Source organism: Mobula hypostoma, chromosome 25, assembly GCF_963921235.1.
Source record: "Mobula hypostoma chromosome 25, sMobHyp1.1, whole genome shotgun sequence".
Classification (NCBI taxonomy): Eukaryota; Metazoa; Chordata; class Chondrichthyes; order Myliobatiformes; family Myliobatidae; genus Mobula; species Mobula hypostoma.
Window position 1 is genome coordinate 3114596 of NC_086121.1, and position 25358 is coordinate 3139953.

At 44.6% G+C, this 25358-nt stretch overlaps 1 protein-coding gene across 15 annotated transcripts in view; it reads left to right on the plus strand.

The window, feature by feature from the left end:
* rap1gapa (RAP1 GTPase activating protein a) overlaps positions 1-25358 on the plus strand; it is a 473779-nt gene that overhangs the window by 328009 nt on the left and 120412 nt on the right. For 14 of the 15 annotated variants that reach the window (XM_063033337.1, XM_063033341.1, XM_063033326.1 and 11 more), the window contains one exon: positions 272-365. The exons of the other annotated variant lie outside the window; for it this stretch is intronic. Coding sequence is in view for 12 of the 14 variants with exons in the window: in XM_063033326.1 (XP_062889396.1) it covers positions 272-365 (94 nt within the window). In the remaining 2 variants the exon portion in view is untranslated. The remainder of the gene's footprint in view (positions 1-271; positions 366-25358) is intronic. 15 annotated transcript variants of the gene reach the window in all.

Below are 25358 nucleotides of genomic sequence, written 5' to 3' on the forward strand. Positions count from 1 at the left end.
CATCCTGTATGCCGGTGATAATGAAATTGATTCTGACACAACTGCATAAAAAGTTGGTTGATGGCCGATTCTGACTCCAAATTCTTATGTCAGTAATTCAACCCCATACAAGAGGCTACTGGGGAAAAGATCAGAGGAAAAATGATGGTGGTTGTAAAATAAAGTTGTACTAACCAATCACTCGCTCTCTTCACACAGGAAGATCAGAGGAAGAATGATGGTAGTTGTAAAATGGAGTTGTACTAACCAATCACTCGCTCTCTCCACACAGGAAGCATGACGGAGTGGACCACAACATTACCAATTCATTAGAACCTCCAAGCCCAGAATTACAGTCACTGTACTCAACACGGCCCAATCACAAGGTAGGGACTGCCTCATGTGTTGTGCATGGTTTACATTATGGAGCGGAATAAACCATTGACATCTCGGTCTGAGATCCCCCATCATCCATAGATACTGTCTGACCTGCTGAGTTCCTCCAGCAATTTGTGTGTGTTTCTCTGGATTTCCAGCATCTGCAGAATCTCTTGTGTGAACAAGTAAACAGTAAGGATCGAACCTTGGAAGTTTTGGAGTGACCTTAATGTACGATGCCTCATCTTGTACAATGACTACATCTCTTAGTGTTGGTCATCTCATGGAAAGAACTGTGCATGCTCAGAGACAGAGCGATCTCACATCAGAATATGGAGGAAATGCTGTACTCGCTGATACTAAATTATTGATTAATAATTATTTATTTAGTAATAATTAAAGCAGGCCAAATGGCACCTCTATCATAAAGACAAGAGATTCTGCAGATGCTGGAAATTCAGAGTAACACACATAAAATGCAGGAGGAACTCAGCAGGTCAGGCAGCATCTATGGAGGGGAATAAAGAGTCGACGTTTTGGACCGAGAGCCTGCTCATACCCCCGTCCCATATTCTAACTCTTTTATGATTGCTACTTTTGTATTGTCTTTCACACTACCTCAGCTTGCACGATTACACTTTGTACCATTCTGTTGTACCTGCACCATGAATACAGTTTACTCCAAGAACTTTGCCTGAGCCAGGAGTTGGTCATTACTACAGTGTGGTCACTTGTACAGGAATTTCAGGCAGATGGAGCTCGTCAGCCGAGGTTGGCAGTTCAGCTTACTTACTTACTTGGGCCCTTAACTCCCAGTAAAGCATAAGCCCTCGATGACCTCCCATCTCCATCGTCCAAAGTCCATGGTATGGTTGGAGTTCTTCAATGTTTCTGCAATCCACTGCATAAGGGATTAACCTATACAGCTTCACCAGAGGCCTGTTGGCTGGTCTTACCCATTTCCCCCTCCCGCGACAGGGACCTAAGCTTGGACTTTCAGAGGCAGCTCATCTAGGAGAAGGAAAACTCTGATCTTAATTTTCTGCCGCCTTGCAACTGTACCCACTTATGGGGAAGGCTTCGGGAGTAAACCCTGAGGGAAAAATTCTGGAGCTGGAGTCCCTAATGTAGTCCTATGTTGAGCTCAACGCTGACTGGAAACTCCTGTGATGCCTCTAGTGCCAAACTGTATCAGTCTCTGCCATTGCTTTGGGTCCATCAGATGTGTGGAGAGGGGGAGCTTGCTGCATCGGCAACAGCTTGTTCTCCATTTTCTGCTGCCGAGGCTTGTGTGTCACTGACAGCTAGGACACAATATCCGTGGTCAGCTCTGACTGATGAAGGCCTCATCGTCATATCACCATCAGGTTTCAACTTAAACACGAAAGATTCTGCAGATGCTGGAAATCCAGAGAAATACACACAAAATGCTGGAGGAACTCAGCAGGTCAGACAGGATCTATGGATGATGAGGGATCTCAGAAAAATGGTGACTGTTTCTTCCCCTCTATTGTTGCTGCCTGACTTATTGAGTTCCTCCAGCATTTAGTGAAGAGGTTTTTCTTTTTGCATGCCGTATATTGTATTAGGTATATTCTTGATATATATTAGGTTAGAGTCTCTACCAAATGGGGGTGTAAGGCGCTCCTTCCCCCTGCTAGCCTGCAGGTCACCCTTGGGCAAGGTGTAGCACCTGCTTAGCCCCCCAACCCCACCCCTGATCAGGGTCACGTGAAGCCGTGAGAGCATGCGGTGGATGGTCATATGAGCAGCTGGTGCATATCACAAGTCCTGGTTATGCGACCACTGACGCCAGGCAGACAATCTCTGAAGAGTATTGATAATGGCTGGGGTCACCCGTCTTGTAAGGACACTGCCCAGAAGAAGGCAATGGCAAACCACTTATGTAGAAAAATTTGCCACAAACAATCATGGTCACAGAAAAGACCGTGGTCACCCACATCATATGAGACAGCAAGTAATGATGATAATGATGAGCTATAATAGATCATTCCATTTATAAGTACATCTAGATAATGAAAAACAAAGACAAAACAGATAGCAGAAAATAATGTTACATTTACAGAGAAAGTGCGGTGTAGGGAGACAAGAAAAGTGCAAGGAACAGAATGAAATTGACTGAAAGATCAAAAGTTCATCCTTAAGGTATAAAAAGTCTTTTTAAGATCTTATATCCCACATTCCCTCTAATTTTTTTTACAGCAGTGCAGACCAACTATTGGTCTGAGCAGGAAATTTTTACACTGCCTGAAAACTGCATGGACTTTAAATTAACATTATATAAAAGAAAATCCCAGCTGCGTGGCAACAAAGGCTATGTGTGTGGGAGCATTTCAGTTTTTGCGGGGCCGCGCACCTGCGCAGCTTCGAGGAAATAGCGTTAATGACAGTGAGGTAGGACCAGGGTGCTTAAGCCTGCTGGTCTATCACAAACAGGAGAAAATCTGCAGATAGATGCTGCCTGGCTTGCTAAGTTGCTCCTGGGGGTATGTGTTTTCATTCGTTTGTATCTTCTGCCTGATAGGAGGGGGAGAAGACAGAATGTCCGGGGTCTGTTACTTTACCAAATCAGTGTGAAGAGTAGACAAAGTCAATTTCACTGCAAAGCGTACAAAATGCTGCAGGAACTCAGCAGGTCAGGTAGCATCTATGGAAAGGAATAAACAGTCAACATTTTGGGCTGAGATCCTTCATCAGGACTGGAAAGGAAAGCGGCAGAAACCGGAATAAGAAGTTGTGGGGAGGGGGAGGAATACAGACTGGCTGGCAAGTGATCAGGTGAAGCGGCGGGTGGATAGGCTGGGGGAGACAGGATGAAGTAAGAAGCTGAGAGGTAAGAGGTGGAAGACGTAAGGAGAATGGACCATGGGAGAAAGGGAAGGAGGAGAGGAAGTGGACAGAGGTGATGGGTGGGTGAGATGAGGGGAAGAGCTTTCACTGCCTGCTGGTGTACATGACAAACAGGCTAATCTGAATTTGAATGAAATTGGAATAAGATAGGGAATTATTAGAAAAGGGAATTGCATTGTCTGGGAGACAGCAGTAACAATTCTCCCTGCTGTCTGTAAGGAGTTTGTACATCTTCCCTGTGACCATGTGGGATTCCTCTGGGTACTCTGGTTTCCTCCCACATGCCAGAGATGTACCAGTTAATTGGTCTTTGTAAATTGAAAGATTAAATCAGCTGTCTGCTGGGCAGCATGGCTCAAAGGACCTGTTCTGTGCTGTATTTCAGTAAAATAAAATAAAGTTATATCAAAAATGGAACTACATTGAAGGAAGATAAACACTAATGGGGAATGGTTAGATGACACATTATCTCCCTGTATTTTTCTATATGTGGTCGATTCCAGTTAACTGGGCCATTGGTTAGTCAGGGCAGCTGCGTATTTGAGACACCTCTGAAAGAGCAAAAGCTAACTGAGAAAATTGCCGGGATTCTCTTTGTTTATTTGGGACACTATGCTGCTTAATTGGGGCAGGAGTCTGTTGTCGAACAGATTCTGGTTAGTGTAAGTTGCGCACACTTTATATGGACATTAGGCGCTACATCGGATTAGAGCGAGCAATTTTTAAATAATGACAGGTGTGTGTCTTTGTGTTCAAAAAGCAGTGACTTTTGTCACCAATAGTTGGTGACAATAAGCAGAGACAATTCAGAATTGTTTTGCTCGCTGTGGTTTCAAAGCAGTCAGGCTTGGAGATGTCATAAATGTCTGGAAGTGAAAATGAAACAATTTCACTGCTTTAATAAGTGAGAAACTATAGAGAATTTGAAGGTATCATCAATCGTCTTTAATATTACAATAAAAATAAGGATTTGGATGATGCATCGTCAAACACACTGTGTGAAGGCAGTCCATTATCTGCACTTAGTGCCTGCATTGATTTTATTCATTGCGTACACTGAATTCATTCCTCCATTGATAACAAGTAGGAACTAATACACAGTTTTACAGTACTGTAGTAGTATTGGTAATGTCCTACCTTGTTCTGTGTTTCATTTAAATACATAATTTGTTACTCAGCTAAATGGCAGTTTGTCTTTTTTATACCTTTTTAACTATTTCCATGAAACTTTGGCTAATTGTGACAGTCGCTTCATTGGACCAAAATGTTCTGGTCCTGATGTGTCCCAATTAAGCAGAATCCGCTGTATTTAATATACTCTCAGAATCTGCAGTATTTAACATACACTCAGAATCCGCTGTATTTAATATACACTCAGAATCCGTTATATTGAATACGCACCACTTTATTAGGTACACCTGTACACCTGTACACCTGTTCATTAATGTGAATATCGAGTTCAAGTTCAAGTTTACTGTCATTCAACTGTATTGCCAAACCAAACATTGTTCCTCTAGACTAGGTGAACAACACAGGACATATCATTCACGCACAGCGCATAAAGTAATATTACTACAGATAAATTAACAAATAATAAGGTGCATTTACGACACAAGTCAAAAAGTAAACGGTACAACACTGCTGCCACTTCTTACGTGATGAGACCTGGGTGGTGGCAGGGAGTTCAGTCGTATCAAAGCGTGGAGGAAGAAGATGTTTCCCACCCTAACAGTCCTTGTCCCAGTGCTACAGTACCTCCTGCCTGATGGTAGGGGGTTGGATGGATGGGAGGGATCACTGACAATGCTAAGGGCCCTGCATACGCAGCGCTCCTGATAAATTTCTCGGATGGGTGGAAGAGAGACCCTAATAATCCTCTCAGCAGTACTCACAGTCCTTTGTAGTATCTTGCGGTCAAATGCCTTGCAATTTCTGTGTCAGATGGTGATGCAGCTGATCAGCGCACTCTCCATATCTGATTGACCAATCATCTGGCAGCAACTCAATGCATAAAAACTTGCAGACATGGTCAAGAGGTTCAATTGTTGGGCTACAACACCAGATTCCACTCCTGAACCTGAATCACCAGATGGTAATTTTAGCTCCAAGTAATGAACTGTTTGAAGTTTAAAGGATGTTGCCTGGATTTTTACAAGGAAGTTGCCTGGATTGGAGGGTGGTACCTTATGAGAATAGCTTGAGTGTACTTGGCCTTTTCTCCTTCGAGCGATGGTGGATGAGAGATGACCTGATCGAGGTGTGTAAGATGATGAGGGGCATTGATCATGTGGATAGCCTGAGGCTTCTTTCCAGGGCTGAAATGGCTAACATGAGGGGCATAGTTTTAAAGTGCTTGGAAATAGGTACAGAGGGGATGTCAGGGGTAAGTTTTTCACAGAATGGTGAGTACAGGGAATGCACTGCCAGTGGCAGTGCTGGAAGTGGATACAATAGGGTCTTTTAAGAGCCTCTTAGATAGGTACTTGAAGCTTAGTAAAATAGAGGCTATGCACTAGGGAAATTCTAGGTAGTTTCTAGAGTAGGTTACATGGTCAGCACAACATTGTGGGCCAAAGGGCCTGTAATGTGCCGTAGATTCCTATGTTCCATGTTCTAAATTTCAGGGAAATGTATTCTGACTGAACTCTTTGAGGTTCAGTGACATACACGGGTGGTCAATGTGGAGATGTCAAACCGTGACGAGCTTCTAGTCTGAAGGATGTCTGAGTTAGGGAGTAGAGACAGCAGTGCAGCTCAACATCACTCTTCAGACAGAGAGTGCCACATTTACGTTTGTGTGTGTGCTTTCACATTTATTTTGAGCTTTTCTCACCAGGCGAAGTGCAGGTTAATTTTTAATGTGGATGCAGTGGCAAACCGACATTAAGGTTGAAATTCAAGGACTCTGGGCCCAAGTCCTCAAGAGCTGGACTTGCAACAGTGGCGGCTGAAGTCCAGTCTCACTGAGTGCTGTGAGCGTTCCTCCTGCAGCTGACACTGTGATAACCAGCACTCACTGCCTCCAGCGCCTCTCCAGTCAGAAGCTTTTAACAGTGAAAATGCAGTCTGGTGTTCTACACTGTCTCGCTCAATCTGAAGCATGGAACTGCTGTTTAATTGTCAAAGAGCTGACTTACAGTGGATATATTGTGGTATCGAGATTAATGTACAGAGAAATACAAGCTGATAGTGTGTGTCCATCTGTATTTCAGGCAAGAATTCCTCTCTCCCCATGTCTTGCTCAATCTCTTTATCCTGTACATTATTTCTCTCATCTGCTCACTTTCATCACCTCTCACCCACCCCTCCTGACCCTTGGCATCATCCTGTCCATCTAGTCTTTCTCTCCTCCCCTGCTCCTCACATTCCCTGTCTTCTAACCCCCAGCTCACCCTCACCCACTCCCCCAGCTCACGCTCACCCTCTCCCCCAGCTCACCCTCACCCTCTCACCCAGATCACCCTCTCTCTCCTCCAACTCACCCTCACCCTCTCCCCAACTCACCCTCTCTCTCCCCAGCTCACCCTCTCTCTCCCCCAGCTCACCCTCACCCTCTCCCCAACTCACCCTCTCTCTCCCCCAGCTCACCCTCTCTCTCCCCAGCTCACCCTCTCTCTCCCCCAGCTCACCCTCATCCTCTCCCCAACTCACCCTCTCTCTCCCCAGCTCACCCTTACCTTCTCCCCAGCTCACCCTCTCTCTCCTCCAACTCACCCTCACCCTCTCCCCCAACTCACCCTCACCCTCTCCCCAGCTCACTCTCTTTCTCCCCCAACTCACCCTCTCTCTCCCCCAGCTCACCCTCACCCTCTGCCGCTGCTCACCCTCTCTCTCTTCCCCCAGTTCATCCTCTCCCTCCCCCGCAGCTCACCCTGTCCCTCACCACATTCACCCTCTCTCTCCCCGCCTCCCTCTCTCCCCACCAGCTCACCCTCTCTCTCCCCCAGCTCACCCTCACCCTCTCCCCCAGCTCACCCTCTCTCTCCCCAGCTCACCCTCACCCTCTCCCCCAGCTCACCCTCTCTCTCCCTCAGCTCACCCTCTCTCTCCCCCAACTCACCCTCTCTCTCCCCCAGCTCACCCTCACCCTCTGCCGCTGCTCACCCTCTCTCCCCACCAGCTCACCCTCTCTCTCCCCCAGCTCACCCTCGTTCCCCTCGCCAGTTCACTCTCGTTGCCCTTCACCCTCTCCACAACTCACTCTTTTTCCTCTCCTCCCGACCTTACCCCATCTTCTCTTTTCACCCTCCATCCCACTCACCCCATCTCCACTGCCTTCCCTCCGACACACCTCCCTCACTCTCAATCTCCACCCTATCCTCCCTCCCCTCCCTTCAATTACAACGATCTGAATATTCTGCAGAATAAACCAGAGACAGTCCTGGTGAATCAGCTTTACCCTTACCATTACCCCTGGCAGTTCACTGACTGCCTGGCCCATTAACCTGTCAGGTTTATTTAATAAAGCACAGTCACTTTGATGCCTGATACATTTAATGTTTAATGTTTGAAAACCTATTTTATAGTCAAGCCAAGACCGTTCATGATCAAACAAGTAAAATTCCAACAATAGGTTTTATTTTAACATTCTCCTGGATGGCACAGTACTGCAGTGCAGTGGCGAGGGCAGCACGATTACAGCTTGGGGCATTGGAGTTTGGAACTCGATCCTCTGCAAGGAGTTTGTACGCCTTCCCCGTCGAATGCATGGGTTTTCCCTGGGTCCTCCAATTTCCTGCACAGTCCATAGACATACAGTACCAGGTCATTGTAAACTGTCCTTTGATTAGGCTAGTTAACTCGGGGTTGTCGGGGGTTACGGCTCAAAGGGCCAGAAGGGCCTATTCCGTGCTGTATCTCTGAATGAATAACTAAATATGTTATTTCATTGGTAAAAGTAACAGAACATTGGCATTTGCAGGTGTAATATAACAGCTCGGTATTTTTTCTCGGTGACTACCACACAGGAATGCTCAATATTCTCAGTAAGATTTATTATCACTGACTTCAATGGCATGTAGTTTGTTGTTTTAAGGCAGCCGTATGGTGAAAAGACATAAAATTGCTTTAAGTTATAAATTAAAAAACAGTTCAATAGAAAGGAGGAACTCAGCAGGTCAGGAAGTATCTATAAACAGTCGCAGTTTTAGGCCGGGACCCTTCATTCAGACTGATGAAGTGTCTTGGCCCAAAATGTCCTCTGTTTATTCATTTCCATAGATGCTGCCTGCCCTGATGAGCTTCTCCAGCATTTCGTGTGTGTTGATCTAGATTTCCAGCATCTGCAGAATCTCCTGTGTTTACAATAAAAAAGGAATAAGAAATAATAGGAATAATAAAAGGTATGTAACACCCTGATTAAGATTTTTACTGCTATGCTGCAGGTATTTCATTTTAGCTGTTCTGTAAGAGACAGTCCGTTCTGCTTTCAGCCTCTTTGGGTTTGAGTTAGGATACAGGGCTTTGTCGTTTAACTTAGGAATGTTTTGTCAGCCAGGCAGGATGGTGGGACTGGGAAAAGGTTCTAGAGAATGCTGGGCAGAGAGGTTTTTGTGGCAGACACCAATGTGGGTCGAGAACTTTTTGGCAGGAGCTGGGAGAAGACAGGAGGGAAGATGCCCTGTTGCACGAGGTGCTTTGTGCATCTGATTGGCTTCAAGGAGGAAGGATCTATACCCCCGTGGGGGATCCCGTTTGAGTGAGATGGATTTCAAGCGACGTTTGGAAGGTGGTGTGTGCTTTCATGCAGACCGTGGGTCCAGCACGTGAGTTAAAGACAACTTCAAAATGAGTTCCAACTTATGAGCACATTTGGAAAGGGTTAACTGTAATGGCCCCTTTTTATTTTTTTCTTCTCTTTTTCCTACTAACTGTTCGATAAAGCTGAAATTTGTAAAAATACTTTCTTTATAATTGTATGCAGGGTACGATCTGTTATTTCTTGCTGCCGGGTAATATCAAGTGGGCAGCATTTACACAGTATTCGCTCAGATTGGGGTGCGGGTGGTCAAAGCATCCTGGGTCTCCTGGTCTGATGGGACCCAAGTCATATCGTCCCTAGATGTACGGAGTTCGATAAAGGTGGTTTTCTCACTACTGAGTCCATTAGCTTGTTAGCAAGAGGCTAACCAGCTGTGTTTCTAGAGATGCCCAGTAGAAAGGGGTTTCAAGTATTAATCGTGTTGATAAGATCATGGACTGTTCAGAAATCAGATGGCAGAAGGGAAGAAGCTGTTTCTGATCATTAAGAGTGAATCTTCAGGCTCCTGTACCTCCTCTCTGATGGTAGTAACGAGAAGATGGCATGATCCAGATGGTGAGGGTCTTTAGTGATAGATGCTGCCTTCCTGTGATATCCTGTGAGGCAGTTGGCTGAGTCAACCACCTTCTGTGTCCTCTTGCAACCCTGTACACCAGAGCACCCATACCTGACCGTGATGCAACCAGTCAAAATGCTCTCCGACCCATTGTCATCAGGAGAGACCCCAGGCTTCAATGAGAGTGTTCTGGGGACAGAACTTGGCAAGCAGGCCATGCAGTCACTTAATAGTCTGGACTACAACATAAAATGAACTCAGGCAGGGTCCACACCAGTGAGTCGCCCCCTAACAAAGTGCTGGAGGAATTCAATGCTGCAATTAAAACCGGAGGTGTTGCAAACACCCAGCAGGTCAGGCTGCATCTGCAGAGAGAGAATTCCAGATCTACAGCATATTGTGGTGTCAGGTTTTCTGCTTTTTACCCCAATCACAAGAGAATCCAACACATGGAACTAACTAGATGGTCACGGTAGTGTAGCAGTTAGGGGAACACTATTACAACTCAGGGCGTCAGAGTTCAGAGTTGAATCCCAACGCTGTCTGTAAGAAGTTTGTACGTTCTCCCCGTGACCGTATGGGTTTCCTCCGGGTGCTCCAGTTTCCTCTCACAGTCCAAAGATGTACTGGTTAGCAGGTTAATTGGTCATTGTAAATTGTCCCGTGATTAGGGTAGGGTTAAATAGGCAGGTTGCTGGCTAGTGTGGTTATTTGGGCTGGAAAGTCCTGTTCCACACTGTATCTCAAAATCAGGAGTTCCCAACCTGGGGTGCATGAACCCCTCGGTTCATGGTAGGGTCTGTGCTTTCAGAAAGGTTGGGAACACCTGCTCTAAATTAATAAAATAAAACTGTACAATGGAAACAATTACCTTTGCTAAGCAACATGCACAAAATGTTGGAGGAACTCGGCTGGCCCAAAATGTCAACCATTAATTCCTCTCCATACATGCTGCCTGACCTGCTGAGTTCCCCCAGCACTTTGTGTGTGTTACTCTGGATTTCCAGCACCTGCAGAGTCTCTTGAGTTTATGAACTTGTTAAGATTTGCACAATTCCCATCTTAACTTTAACAACACAATTTGTAAGTGTGCCAATGCCCATTTACTTGTTACTTGACCTAATGGTAATGAGCAACACATTTCAGGACATTTTTCGGGTGTTATTAAGAGTAACACGCACAAAACGCTAGAGGAACTCAGAAGGTCAGGCAGCACCTATGGAGAGGAACAAAAAGCCAATGTTTTGGGCCAAGACCCTTCATTAGTGTGTCTGGTAACATCAGGACGTCATCAGTTTGGCATGCACCCTGATGAAGGGTCTCAGCCTGAAATACTGACTGTTTATTCCTCTCCATAAATGCTGCCTGACCTGCTGAGTTCCAGCATTTTGTGTGTGTTACTCTGGATTTCCAGCATCTGTAGAATCTCTTGTGTTAGTGATATTAAACCTGATTCTGATTCTGAAGAGTTCCAAACTCCCTCTGTTAAATCTTTGCGTATTGCAAACCCCGTAAACTTGTTCGTGTGCAGTCTGACGCCAAGGCAGTTTACGGTGAGTGAGAGATAAATCCACTAACACTGCTGACAGTCTCAATGAGATACTGGAAAGACGCAGATTGTCACAACGGAAATTCCATCTGTTGTGTTCATTTATATCCTCAGCTCTGTCGAGGATGATACGCTGAAAGGCATTTGCTTACAAACAGTGAATTTAAAGAGCGATTGTTTTGGATCTCATCCTTAAATCTGATTCAGATCTCCAGAATAATGAATGCTGAATTTGTGCTGTAAGACCATAAGACGTAGGAGCAGAATTAGGCCATTCAGCCCATCGATTCTGCTCCGTCATTCCACCATAGCTGATTTATTATCCCTCTCAATCCCGTTCTCCTGCATTCCCCCAGTAAAATGTGATCCCCCCCGACTAATCAAGAAACTATCAACTTCTGCTTGAAATATACTCAATGACTTGGTGTCTATGGCAATGGATTCACCACCCTCTGGCTAAAGAAATTTCTTGTCATCTGTGTTCTAAATGGATGTCCATCTATTGTGAGGCTGTACCCTCTGGTCCTAATCTACAGGAAACATCCTCTCCACATCCACTCTATCTAGGCCTTTCAATATTAGTTAGGTTTCAGTGAGATTTCCAGCCCCCCCACCATTCTTCTAAACTCCAGTGAGGAAGGGAAGGGGTTAACAAGAGAGGTGTATCCCAGGAGATGTTGTGGGCCAGAGTTGTGTTCCTGCTCTCTGTTCTGATGTAAAGATAGATATATACTTTATTGATCCCAAAGGAAATTACAATGTCACAGTAGAGTTACAAGTGCACTGATATATAAACATACAAATATTAGAAGCAAAGTAAGAAATAATAAAAAATAAGTTACCTCAAACAGTCTAACAGGCGGAGTCATCACTTCCCTGGCTATAGATTGACTCATTATAGAGCCTAATGGCCGAGAGTAAGAATGACCTCATTTAGTGCTCTTTGGAGCAGTACAGTTGTCTTAGTCTATTACTAAAAGTGCTCCTCTGTTCAGCCAAGGTGGTATACAGAGGGTGAGAAACATGATCCAGAATTGCCAGGATTTTCCATAGAGTCCTTTGTTCTACCACAGCCTCCAGTGTGTCTAGTTTGACTCCTATAACAGAGCCAGCCTTTATCATCAAAATTAGTTTTGACTTCCCAGTTCGTTAGCTCATTATTGCCAGCATGTATCAAGGTAGAGTGATAAACGTTTGTTTTGCATTCTGACCATACAGATCATTTCATGACATCAGTGCACTGAGATAATACGGGCGAAAACATAAGACATAGGAACAGAATTAGGCCACCCAACCCTTCGATTCTGCTCAGCCATTCCATCATGGCTGATTTATTATCCCTCCCAATCCCATTCTCCTGCCTTCTCCCTGTAACCTTTGATGCCCAGTCTAATTGCTCCCAGTGGCGTGCGTCTCAAACAGCCTCTGACAACCAAGTCCGGCTCTCGGCCTTCATGTGTGGCTGAGTTACTAAGCCCAGCAGAACCACCAGGCAGGAAAAGGGACAAAGGGGTTCTGGTGTTTTGGGCAGATGAAGCTTGTCAGCCATGGTTGGCAAACTCATCTAGGAGAAGGAAAATTCTGATCTCAAACTCTGCTGCCTTGTGGCTGTACCCAGTCACGAGGAAGCCTTCGGGAGTAAACCCTGAGGGAAAATTCTGGAGCTGCAGTCTCTAAAGCAGCCCTACGTTGAGTTCAACGCTGACTGGCAACCCCTGCAGTATTGCTATTTCCACCATCAGCCGTGTGGAGATGGGGAGCTGTTACACGGGCAACTGCTTGCTCTCCATATCGTACTGTCCAGGCTTGTGTCTCACGTAGACAGCTGGGACACGACATCCATGGTCAACCCTGACCAAAGGAGGCCTCAGTCTGTTCAGTTCATTGAGATCCCCCCTCATTCTTCTAATTCTCCCCATGACCACGTGCGTTTCCTCTGGGTGCTCCGGATTCCTCGCACAGTCCAAAGACCTACCTGTGGGTAGGTTAATTGGTCATTGTAAGTTGTCCCATGATTAGGCTCGGGTTAAATCAAGGGTCTATTCTGCGCTGTATCTCAGTAAATAAATAAATAAATTTGCCTTCCTCTCCACTGACTCAACCTGCAACGTAAGCTGCAGGAAATCCCGCACAAAGACTCCCAAGTGCCTTTGCATCTCTGATTTTTGAGTTTTCTCCCTGTTTAGAAAATAGTCTATGCCTTTATTCCTTCTACCAAAGTGCATAACCTTACACTTCCCTACACTATATTCCATCTGCCACTTCTTTGCCCATTCTCCCAATCTGTCTCAGTCCTTCTGCAGCCTCCGTGTTTCTGCAACGCCCTGCCCTTTCTGCTGTCTCCTTATCGTCTGCAAACTTGATCACATAGCCATAATTTCCATTATCCAAATCATTCATCTATAACTTGAAAAGAAGCAGTCCCAACACTGTCTTCTGTGGAATACCACTAGTCACTGGCATCCATTCAGAAAAGGTCCACTTTGTTCCCACTCTTTGCCTCCTGCCAGTCAGCCAATCTTCTATTCTTGCTAGTATCTTTCCTGTAATACCATGGGTTCTTACCTTGTTTAGCAGCTTCACGTGTGGCACCTTGGCAAAAGCCTTCTGAAAATCCAAGTACACAACATCCACCAATTCTCCTTTGTCTATCCCGCCTACTATTTCCTCAAAAAATCCCAAACTCCAGTCCTCAGGAACAGATTGGTCAGGCACGATTTCCTCTTAAGGAATCAATGCTGACTTTGACCTATTTTGTCATGTGCCTCCAAGTACCCCAACACCTCATCCTTAGTGATCCAACATCTTCCCAACTTCTGAAGTCAGGCTGACTGGCCTATAATTTCCTTTCTTCTGCCTCCCTTCCTGCTTCAAAAGTGGAGTGGCGTTTAAAATTTTCCATTTCTCAGGAATCATGCCAGAATCTTGTGATTCCTGAAAGATCATTACTAATGCCTCCACAATCTCTTCAGCTATCTGCTTCAGAACCCTGGGGTGTAGGCCATCTGGTCCAGGTATGTTTATCGTCATTACCTTCAGCAGTTTAAATATTTTATAACAAAAAGAAACCATAGCATCATTGCCGGTCATGTGACCCTAGAATGGCTCCTTGGCCAACCCTATATCATAACGGCTAGTGCAATGCTTTACAGCACCAGTGATCAAGGTCCAATTCCCGTCGCGGTCTGTGAGGGATTTGGTACGTTCTTCCCAGAACTGCTTAGGTTTCTTTGGATGCTCCAGCTTTGCCCCACATTCCAAAAACTTACACTTCACTGTGTGTTTCAATGTACAAGTGGCACATAAAGTTCATATTTAGATCTCTCTATCTTTGAGAATGTATGTTTTTCTTTGGGCCGGCTGGTGGAGCAATGACATCGGTGCCGGACCCGGGAGCGGAGGTTCCTGGGTTCGAACCCAGTCAGATCTGTTCCCGAATACGCTTTCCATCCATGCCGGGTTGAGTGTCGAGATCGCAACTCGACCTCGTAAAATAAAGGGAAAATACTGTGAAAATGTCTGTGTGAAGAGTGGTGAGTCACACAGTCTCTCTCTCTCGCTCTGCGTCTTGTAAAAGCCATGAAAAAGACATCATCACGGTCACACACACGCACACGGAGACGCACACGCATGCAGGCACACGCCAAAGAAAAAGAGAATGTGTGTTTTTCTCCACAAAGCCTTAGTGTTGGCTGCTCCGAGCTTCAGTGCGTCCCTCAGTACGCCCTCCTGCAGCCTGGGCTGCACCATTCAGCATTATTCCCTTACAGACGTCCTGCTGTGCTGAAAAACCAATGAGTTTCTGCAGACTAACGGGTGTCCTTCACCAAATTGAAGTCTACTGTTTAAGATTCAAGGTTGCTTAATGTCATTTCTGATACTCAAGTGTAAAGGAGAACATTAGAATTTTTTGAGCAGACCACTCAGCCCAACAAAGCTTACCAAATTCCTATTGACATGTTGAAATAACTATCGGGATTAGATTTCAAAGTCTCTAAGGTACTACTCTCAACGACACAACTAAGTAGTTTGTTCCATGTGTCCACAATTCGCTGTGTAAAGAAGTGCTTCCTGATGTTAGTCTGAAATCTCCCTTTAGCCAGTCTCCACCTATGGCCCCATGTCCTTGATGATGATTTAATTCTGAAGCAGCAGCTGGCATCCCTGGCATCCACTTTACTTATTCCCTTAAAGATTTTGAACACTTCTATCATGTCTCCTCCCGTTCTGCATCTACTTAGGCTAAAAAGAACTAATTCTTTCGATCGTTCTCCACAGCTCATACCTGCAGACCTGGAATGAGTCTAGCTGCCCTTCTCTGGACTCTCTCTAGTTCTTTCACATCCCCCACACAACATGGAGACCAAAATTGTACGCAGTACTCAAGGTGTGTTCTCACAGGCGCATTATAACCATATAACAATTACAGCACGGAAACAGGCCATCTCGGCCCTTCTAGTCCGTGCCGAACGCTTACTCTCACCTAGCCCCACCGACCTGCACTCGGCCCATTATACGGCTTAAGGAGAACGTCTCCAGACTTGAACTCCACTGAGCGCATTTTATAGCCCAACATTCGATTAATCACTTCTGTGCATTGTCTACATGTCGATGAGTCTACCAGGATGCCCAAATCCTTCCCACACAGAACACTTTCTAACTCAAGGCTCCCCCCGCCAATATATCCATATCTAATATTTTGACTTCCTATATGTAATATATATAATTACATACAAAAATATGTAATTTTACTCCTGATCTGATGCAGGACAAAAAAACACAATAATGGAAAGAACATAATAATTTTAAAAAACAGTAACTATAAATACATAAGATAACTTGTATACGTAGATTGATTATATCTCCATAAAGTGACGCTAGGCACAAGAGTATCTGTGCATATAGTTATAGAATCATAGAACGCTACAGCACAGAAGCAAGCTCTTCGGCCTATCTAGTCAGTGCCGAACTATTAATCTGTCTAGTCCCATCCACATGCACGTAGACCATAGCCCTCCATACCCCTCCTATCTATGTAGTATCCAAATTTCTCTTTTACCTTGCAGTCGAATTCACGTCCACCACTTCTGCCGGCAGCTCTTTCCACACTCTCACCATCCTCCGAGTGAAGAAAATCCCCCTCAGGCTCCCCTTAAACATCTCCTTCTTGCTGACAATCATCACTGGCGCACCTCAAGGATGTGTGCTTATCCCGCTGTTCCACTCTCTTTAGACCCCTGGCTCTGTGGCTAGCTCAAACACCACCTATAAATTTGCCAACACACAACTATTGCTGGCAGAATTTCAGCTGGAGGAGGCGTAGGACAGTGCGGCAGATCAGCTGGTTGAGTGGTGTTTCGGCAACCAACCTTCCGCTCAATGTCAGTAAGATCAAGGAGCTGATCAAGGGGACACATATCAGTCCTCATCGACGGGTCAGAAGTGAGGATCTATCCATATCGATGCAGTTACAAAGAAGGTACAACAGTGGTCATATTTCATTAGGAGTTTGAGGAGATTTGGTATGTCACCAAAGACTCTTGCAAATTTCTACAGGTGTACCATGGACAGCATTCTAACTGGAACATCACCCACTAGAAAAAGCTGCAGAGGGTTGTAAACTCAGCCAGCTCCATCATGGGCACTAGCCTCCCCAACACTGAGGACACCTTCAAAGGGTGATGCCTCAGAAAGATGACATCTGTCACTGAGGACCCCCATCACCCAGAACAGGCCCTCTTCTCATTGTTACCATCCGGGAGGAGGTACAGGAGCCCGAAGACACACACTCAATGTTTCAGAAACAGCTTCTTCCCCTCCGCCATCAGATTTCTGAATGGACAATGAACCCATGAACACTTCCTCAGTATTTTCCTTTTCCTTTTATACTACCTATTTAATTTAATTTTTATATTTACTTTTTATTATGTTTTATTATTGCACTAGACAACAAATTTCATGACATCTGCCAGTGATATTATACCGGATTCTGATTCTAATCATTTCACCTTTTACCCTTGACCCATGACCTCTAGTTCTAGCCTCACCCAACCTCATTGAAAAAAGACTGCTTGCATTTACCCTATCCATTCCTCACAATTTTGTATTCCCTTATTAATTCTCCTCTCATTCTCCAACACTCCAGGAAAAATGGTCCCATAATGTGACTCCGACAGGAAATAATAAAGTAGTATCACAAACACAAGAAAATCTGCAGATGCTGGAAGTCCAGAGCAACACACACAAACTGCTGGAGGAACTCAGCAGGTCAGGGAGCGTCTGTGGAAAAGAGTAAAAGTTTGGTGTGTGGAGGGGTTGTTTTAGTCGGTGGAGGTGGTGATCACTTTTACTGCTTAGGGAAAGTAACTGTTTTTGGGTCTGATGGTGAGCTTTGAGGCTCAGGATTCAAAGCCGCCGTGTTGAGTGAGTCCTGGGGTCAACATCGAAGGTGATAAATAAATGAATCTGAGCCTGGATCTTCCAGCAGCACGTGACGACTGTCTCAGTGTGTGCCCCTGAGAACAGCCTGTAGATCAGAGAGTGTTCTGTCATCCCCACATGCACCCAGGGTCATCCATTGCAGTGTAATACTTAAACAACAACTCGAGTGCCTCAGGAGGACTATGACAACAAATCTTAATTGCCCAGCTACAGTTCAAAGTTCAAAGTCGATTTATTATCCAAGTACGTACATGTCACCATATACAACCCTGAGATTCATATTCTTGCGGGCATTCACAGTAAATACAAAATAGAATCAATGAAAAACTACACACAAAGATGGTCAAAGAGCCAATGGGCAAAAGGTGACTAATTGTGCAAAGGCAAAAAGAAAGAAATAATAAATAAATAATATTGAGAACCTGAGGTGTAGTGTAAGTGAGGTTGCTGAATCAGTTCAGAGGCGAGGTGAATGAATTTATCCACGATGGTTCAGGAACCTGATGGTTGAGGGATAATAATCGTTCCTGAACCTGGTGGCGTGGGACCTAAGGCTCGTGCACCTCCTGCCCGATGGTAGTAGTAAGAAAAGAGCATGACTGGATGGTGGGAATCCTTGGCAATGGGCACTGCTTTTTTTGTGGCAGCACGCCATTTCTCAAAGCCTTTTTGAAAAAGTAAATACTGGCATGTTTCCATCTGCCAAACCACTCAGTCCACCAGCCTCGAGGCAGCTGAAACCACTGCCCACACTCAAACCCCATCCTCAAGAACAAATATATCCCTCCCCCTGCATTCATCCCCCAAACAATAATAGTAAATAAATAAATAATATTGAGAACATGAGCTGTAGAGCTGTTGAATGTGAGTCCGTGGGTTGTGGAATCAGTTCATTGTTGAGGTGAGTGAAGTTACCCACGCCAGTTCAGGAGCCCGATGGTTGAGGGGTAATGATTATTCCTGGGTCTGGTGGTGTGGGACCTGAGACTCCTGTACCACCTTCCTGATGACAGAGAAGGAGGGACAAGAAATATCAATCCCCAGGGAGAAAGACTGGGTGATGGTCTCCACTGTAACACAATACCTTGTTTATGATGCTTCCCAGCGCTACAGTTCACAAAATAATCTCATTCATGCCTCAAACTCTTACATTTTTGCATTAAGTTAGAGAATGTATTGCTTAGCTTTTGTGTGGAATCAAATGACTGTTGTGTTTAATGAAAAGCTGAATTAATGACTGAATTCCTTTTGACAATAATAAGTTAGATTAGGCTGTTTGAACAAATTGATCTCAGTGATTTTATCCAGGCAATAACTTTCATACTTCATTGTTTGAGCAGAATTTGTCTGATACCATTTTCGTTCCAACATTAAGTGCAGCTGTGCTGACGTAATGTTAATTCTCACATTTTTTTTGTGCCTGTATGCTTCCCTGCTACCGTAATTACATGTGCTGTGGTGTGTCGTGTGCCATACAAAACAACCGCTCTTGGTTGTTTTGCATGGCTATATTCATGGGCATGGTTGAATGACAATTAAACTTGAACTTGAAACTCATAAGATTGGTTTGAACACCTAATTAGCTGATAGGAGGCAAATGTGGCACCCCGAAACTCGTTATTCAAATAATGTGATTTTCAGCCAGTGCTAGAAATTAGAGGAGTTCTTCTCCGAGTCCAGGTTGGACACGAGGGGGTATTTCCTGCCCTCACTGCTCAGATTAACCGCCACCCACATTTACCTGGTTCAGATCCGATCGCATTGACGTCATGGCCAAAATAACTCACTAATATAACCCCTCAACCATCGGGAAGAAGGTACAGGAACCTCAGGACTTATACCACAAGGTTCAGGAACAGTTATTACCCCTCACCCATCCATCTTTCCAACTAGAGGGGATAACTTCACTCAACTTCACACCCTGTCACTGAACTGTTTCCTCAACCTATAGACTAGATTCAGGGACTCTACATCTCATATTCTCGCTATTTATTGCTTATTTAATTATTTGTTTATTTATTTTTCTCTTTTTGTATTTGCCCAGTGTGTTGCCTCTTGCACATTGCTGTTTGTCCGTTTTGCTGTGTGAGGTCTTTCATTGATTCTGTTGTGTTCCTTTGTATTTACTGTGAATGCCTGCAAGAAAATGAATCTGAGGGTTGTATATGATGACAGATATCTAGTTTGATAATAAATTTACTGTGAACTTCCTCAGTATGCTAAAGAAATTTGACATGCCCCTGTTGACCTTCACCAATTTTTATTGATGCACCATAGAAAGCATCCTACTAGATACACTAAAGGCTTGGTACAGCAGCAGCTCCGCACGTGACCGCAAGGAACTGCAGAGCGTTCTAAACACAGCTCAGCACTTCACACCCACCAGCTGCCCCTCCACAGAATCTGTCTACGTTTCCCACTGCTTCAATAAAGCAGCCAGCATAATCAAACATCAGACATTCTGTCTTCTCCCCCTTTCCCATCGGGCAGAAGATACGAAAGCCTGAAGCATGTACCACCAGCTTCTACCCAGCTGTTATAAAACAATAAATTGGACTCTTGACCTCAGAACCTACCTCGCTGTGACCTTGTACCGTACTGTTGACCTGCACGGCACTTTCTCTGTAACTGTTACTGTTGGGGCAGCACGGTAAAGGTCCGCGCGTTGCTTTACTGCGCCCCTAACCTGGGTTCAATTCCTGTCGCTGTCCGTAAGCAGTTCGGACGCTCTTCCCATGATTATGTGGGTTTCCTCCGGGTGTCCTGGTTTCCTCCCACACTCCAAAGATGTACCGGTTCGCAGGTTAGTTGGTCATGTGGGTGTAATGGGGCAGTGTGGGCTCATTGGACTGGCTGGGCCAGTTACTGTGCTGTATCTCTAAATTTAAAAGAAAATTATTGTTTGACCTTGTTCTACCTCAATGCACTGTGTAATGATCTGATCTGTACGGACAGTATGCAAGGCAAGTTTTTCTCTGTATCTCGATACGTGTCACAATAATAAACCAATTCCAATTCCGAACAGAAACTGAGCTTCCTTCCAAGAGCATCCTTCACCAATTAGTCTGAGTGACATAATGAGGCGACGTAGGGAGTCAGACCAGCCTTGTCCATGAACATATGGAAGAAATCGTTGGCAGGCAGTGAAACCACACCCTTGGCTTTACTGCCGGCTGAAGCAGCCAAGTTTCGGGCATGTTTCCAAGTTTCTCCAGCATACATAACCGTTAAAAACACAAGACACCTTTTTCCCTTCATTTCCCCATTCTGCCCCCCCCATCTTTTTTCCTCACCTGCTTATTACCTCCAGGGATACCCTTCCACCTTCCCTATCTCCCACGGTCCACTCTCCTCTCCTATCTTCTTCTTTTCCACCTATCACCTCCCAGCTTTTTACTTCATTCCACCCCGCGTCCATTTGGCTTCATCTAGCTTGCACTGATCCCTCTGCCCCCTCCCCCTTCCTTTCCAGTGGTGACGAAGGGTCTCGGCCCGAAACATCGACTGTTTATTCCTCTCCATAAGTGCTGCCTGACCTGCTGAGCTCCTCCATATAGTGACTCTGTTTTCATCGTATTTGGTACTGAAGCCAAGAGCTACGTGTAACAGTGAAGACAACAAGGAAGTTATCAAAAATGCATGAAATTAGAACAAAGAGTTACTCCCAGCAGTTGGTGCAGTGTTTCAATCAGTAACAAGCAATAAGACTCAACCTGCACATTTCACTGACATCACCACGTTCTGGGCTGGCATGGAGTCAAGGTGAAGTGACAAATTGGGGTGGGGGTAATTGGAATATGAGGACCATAAGACACAGGAGCAGAATTAGGCTGTTCGGCCCATCGAGTCTGCTCTGCCATTCCATCATAATCCCTCTCAATCCCACTCTCCTGCCTTCTCTCCATAACCTTTGACACCCTGACGAATCAAGAATCTATCAGCCTCCACTTTAAATATACTCAATGGCTTGGCCTCCACCGCTGTCTGTGGCGATGAATTCCACAGATTCACCACCCTCTGACCAAAGAAATTTCTTGTCATCTGTGTTCTAAATGGACGTCCATCTATTGTGAGGCTGTACCCTCTGGTCCTAATCTATAGGAAACATCCTCTCCACATCCACTCTATCTAGGCCTTTCAATATCAGATACGTTTCAGTGAGATTTCCACCCCCCCCCCCATTCTTCTATACTCCAGTGAGGAAGGGAAGGGGTTAACAAGAGAGGTGTCTCCCAGGAAATGTTGAGTTCCTGCTCTCTCTGCCCTGATGTACATTAGTTCATTATTGTCAACATGTACCCAGGTAGAGTGATAAACGTTCGTTTTGCATTCTGACCATACAGATCACTTCATGACATCAGTGCACTGAGATAATATAGGGGAAAACATTAACAGAATGCAGAATAACTGCTACAGGGAGAGAGAGATTGTCTGCCTGCCTGCCTGCACTGCACCAACGAGCAAGGTCACAATGAGATAGATTGTGAGGTCAGGAATCAGAATCAGGTTTAATATCACCGGCATCTGCCATGAAATGTGTTGATTTGCAGCAGCACTGCATTGCAATACATAATATTAAAACTGTAAATTTCAATAGGAAATATATAATACTGTACAAAAGTCATAGGCACATATATATATATATAGCTACAGTGCCTAAGGCTTTTGTACAGTACTGCATTTGTCAACATGGAGCAGAGGGCAAGTTAGCAAATCTGACAGAAGCAAAAAAGATTTGGAATGGTGAGGGAGGGGTGTGTGACAGGCGGCAGAGAAGGAGTGCCGGGGGCACGGGTGCAGACAGACCCAACCGTGAGGCACCAGGCAAGGTAAATTGATTCCAATAAATTAGTTTATTGACCATTACCGAATGTCTCTCTGGTGCTTCCCACTCTTTCCCCTCCCCTTTCCCTGTCCCCTTCCCAATCTCGGTCCGCAACAGAGACTCATATCAGAATCAGGTTTATCATCACTCACTTATGTCAGGAGATTTGTTTTTTTTTTGTGGCAGCTGTACAGTGCAATATATAAAATTACTGCAGTACTGTGCAAAAGTCTTAAGGCACATGAGATGTGTGTGTGTGTGGGTATGCACGTGCCCGCCCAGGGCTTTTGCACAGTATTGTATATAAAATTTAAATTAAAAAGGCAGTGCAAAAAGAGAGGAAAATTGTTGTCTGTCATCTGTATCAATGATCTGGATGATAATGTGGTTAACTGGATCAGCAAATTTGCAGATGACACATAGACTGGGGGATTAGTAGACAGTGAGGAAGACTCTTATAGCTTACAGCAGGATCTAGACCAGCTGGGAAAAAGGGCTGAAAATGGCAGATGGAATTTAATGAAGACAAGTGTGAGGTGTTGCACTACCGTAGGGCCAGCCAGGGTAGGTCTTACACCGTGAACGGCAGGGCATTGAGGAGGGGAGTACAACAAAGGAATCTGGGAATACAGGTCCATAATTAATTGAACGTGGTGTTACTGGTTGATAAAGTGATAAGTAAAGTTTTTGGCCCATTGGCCTTCATAAATCAAAGTATTGAGTACAGGAGATGGGATGTTCTGTTGAAGTTGTATAAAACATTGGTGAGGCTTAATTTGGAGTATTGTGTGCAGTTTTGGTCACCACCCTACAGGGAAGATGTAAATGAGGTTGAAAGGGTACAGAGAAAATTTACAAGGATATTGCCATATAATCTAAATTATATGGAAAGATTTAATATGTTAGGACTTAATTCCTTGGAACATAAAAGATTGAGAGGAGATTTGATAGAGGTACACAAAATTATGAGGGGTATAGAGAGGATAAATGCAAGCAGGCTTCTTCCACTGAGGTTGGGTGGGACCACTATAAGAGGTCATGGATTAAGGGTAAAAAGAGAAAAGTTTAATGGGAACATGACAAGAAACTTCTTCACTCAGAGGGTCGTGAAAATGTGGAACAAGCCTCCAGCACAAGAGGTGCATATGAGCTCGATTTCAATGTTTAAGAGAAGTTTGGATAAGTACATGGATGGTAGAGATAAGGAGGTCTATGGTCCTGGGGCAGTTCAGTGGGAGTAGGCAGTTTAACTGGCTTAGCACAGACTTGATGGGCTGAAGGGCCTGGTTCTGTGCTGTACTTCTCTGTGACTCTGTGCTGTACCAAATCTCCTCAAACACCTAATGAGGTAGAGCCATTTGGTGTGGTTTGGTCATGATTGTATCAATATGGAGGGCCATGGGTAAATTCTCTGAGGTGTTCACTCCCAGGAATTTGAAGCTGCTCACATTTTCCACTGCTGACCCCACCATGAGGACTGGTATGTGCTGTCCTGACCTCTCCTTCCTGAAATCCACAATCGATTCCTTGTTCTTGCTGACGTTGTGTGCTTGCTATGCGTGGTGAGACTTGCGGACTGCCTCCTTGCGCATCCTTGGGTGTCTTGGCTGTTGACATAAGTGACACATTTCACTGCATGTTTCCATGTATGCGTGATAAAGAAGTCTGAATCAGGTGTTTGCATCAGAAAGTTCTCCTCATATTGTGCAGGTGTATATAATCCCAGTGTGACGGACTCTTTGTTCATCTGTGAGTTCATGAAGAAGTCTGGGAGAGCTTGTAATCCAATTACTATTGGGAAGTGATGTTTGAGTGTGGATCCCATGGAGAAATACAAGGGGGAAGTAACACTGATGCTGCAGTGAGTCAGTAGTAGGAACGGCTACTCCAGTCCTGTTCCTGTGATCACTCGGGATGAAAGGACTGTCGGAAGGGCAGGAGAAATGTGGACCTGAGGCTACATTTGGATCAGTGATTATCTTAATGAAGTACTGTCGCAGGCAAGCAGCATCTATCATGAAGGACCTACACCATCCAGGCCATGCTCTCTTCTCACTTCTACCATCAGGCAGGAGGTACAGGAGCCTCAGGACCCACACCAGCAGGTTCAGAAACTGTTATTACCAGTCAACCATCAGGCTTTTCAACTAGCAGGGATAACATCACTCACCTCATCTCTGAACTGATCCCACAACATACAGGCTCACTTTCAAGATCTCTACAACTGCCTTTCTCAATATTTATTACGTATTTATTGATTATTATTATTGGGTTTTTTTTCTTTTTTTTGTATTTGCATAATCTGTTGTCGTTTGCATATTGGGTTTTTTTTAAATCACCGATTCTATTGTGTTTCTTTGTATGTACTGTGAATGCCTGGAAGAAGATGAATCCCAGGGTTGTATATGGTGACATATATGTACTTTTATAAAGTTTACTTTGAACTTGAACGTAGGAGCAGGATAAATGGACCGAGTGGCCTAGTTCCCTGCTCGTATATTTGTGCAAGTAACCAGCAGGAACTTGTCAAAACATGTCTATATTGTATAGATAACACCAGAAAAGTTGTTCCTCTTTGTTTTGTCTCTGAATTAAGTGGTTACACAGTGAAAAAGCCACCAACACAGAGCCAGATCATGTGATTCGAGCCACCTACCTTCCATCTTCACTGTTGGATCTGATAGTTTAATTGTTATTTTCCTTTCAGTTTAACAATTAATTGTCTGCTGTCACAGTATGTTTCGTAGTGGTCACAGTATGCACATGCAACTGTGCAGTGATTACATTTGTATGATTCTGGAAACCTCTAGAAGCTTCTGTAGTGCTGCTTATTTGAATGGTGGTTTTCTGACTGTCTGACTCTTGTCTGTAAATCTGAATGAAATGTTTCTTATTAACGTGTATAAAAAGAGCTGGCCATGAGGCAATCCCATCTTTTTTTCTTTCTTTTGACTCTCCGTCTCCACTTAGTAGACCTCTATCACTGTCCATTTTTCAC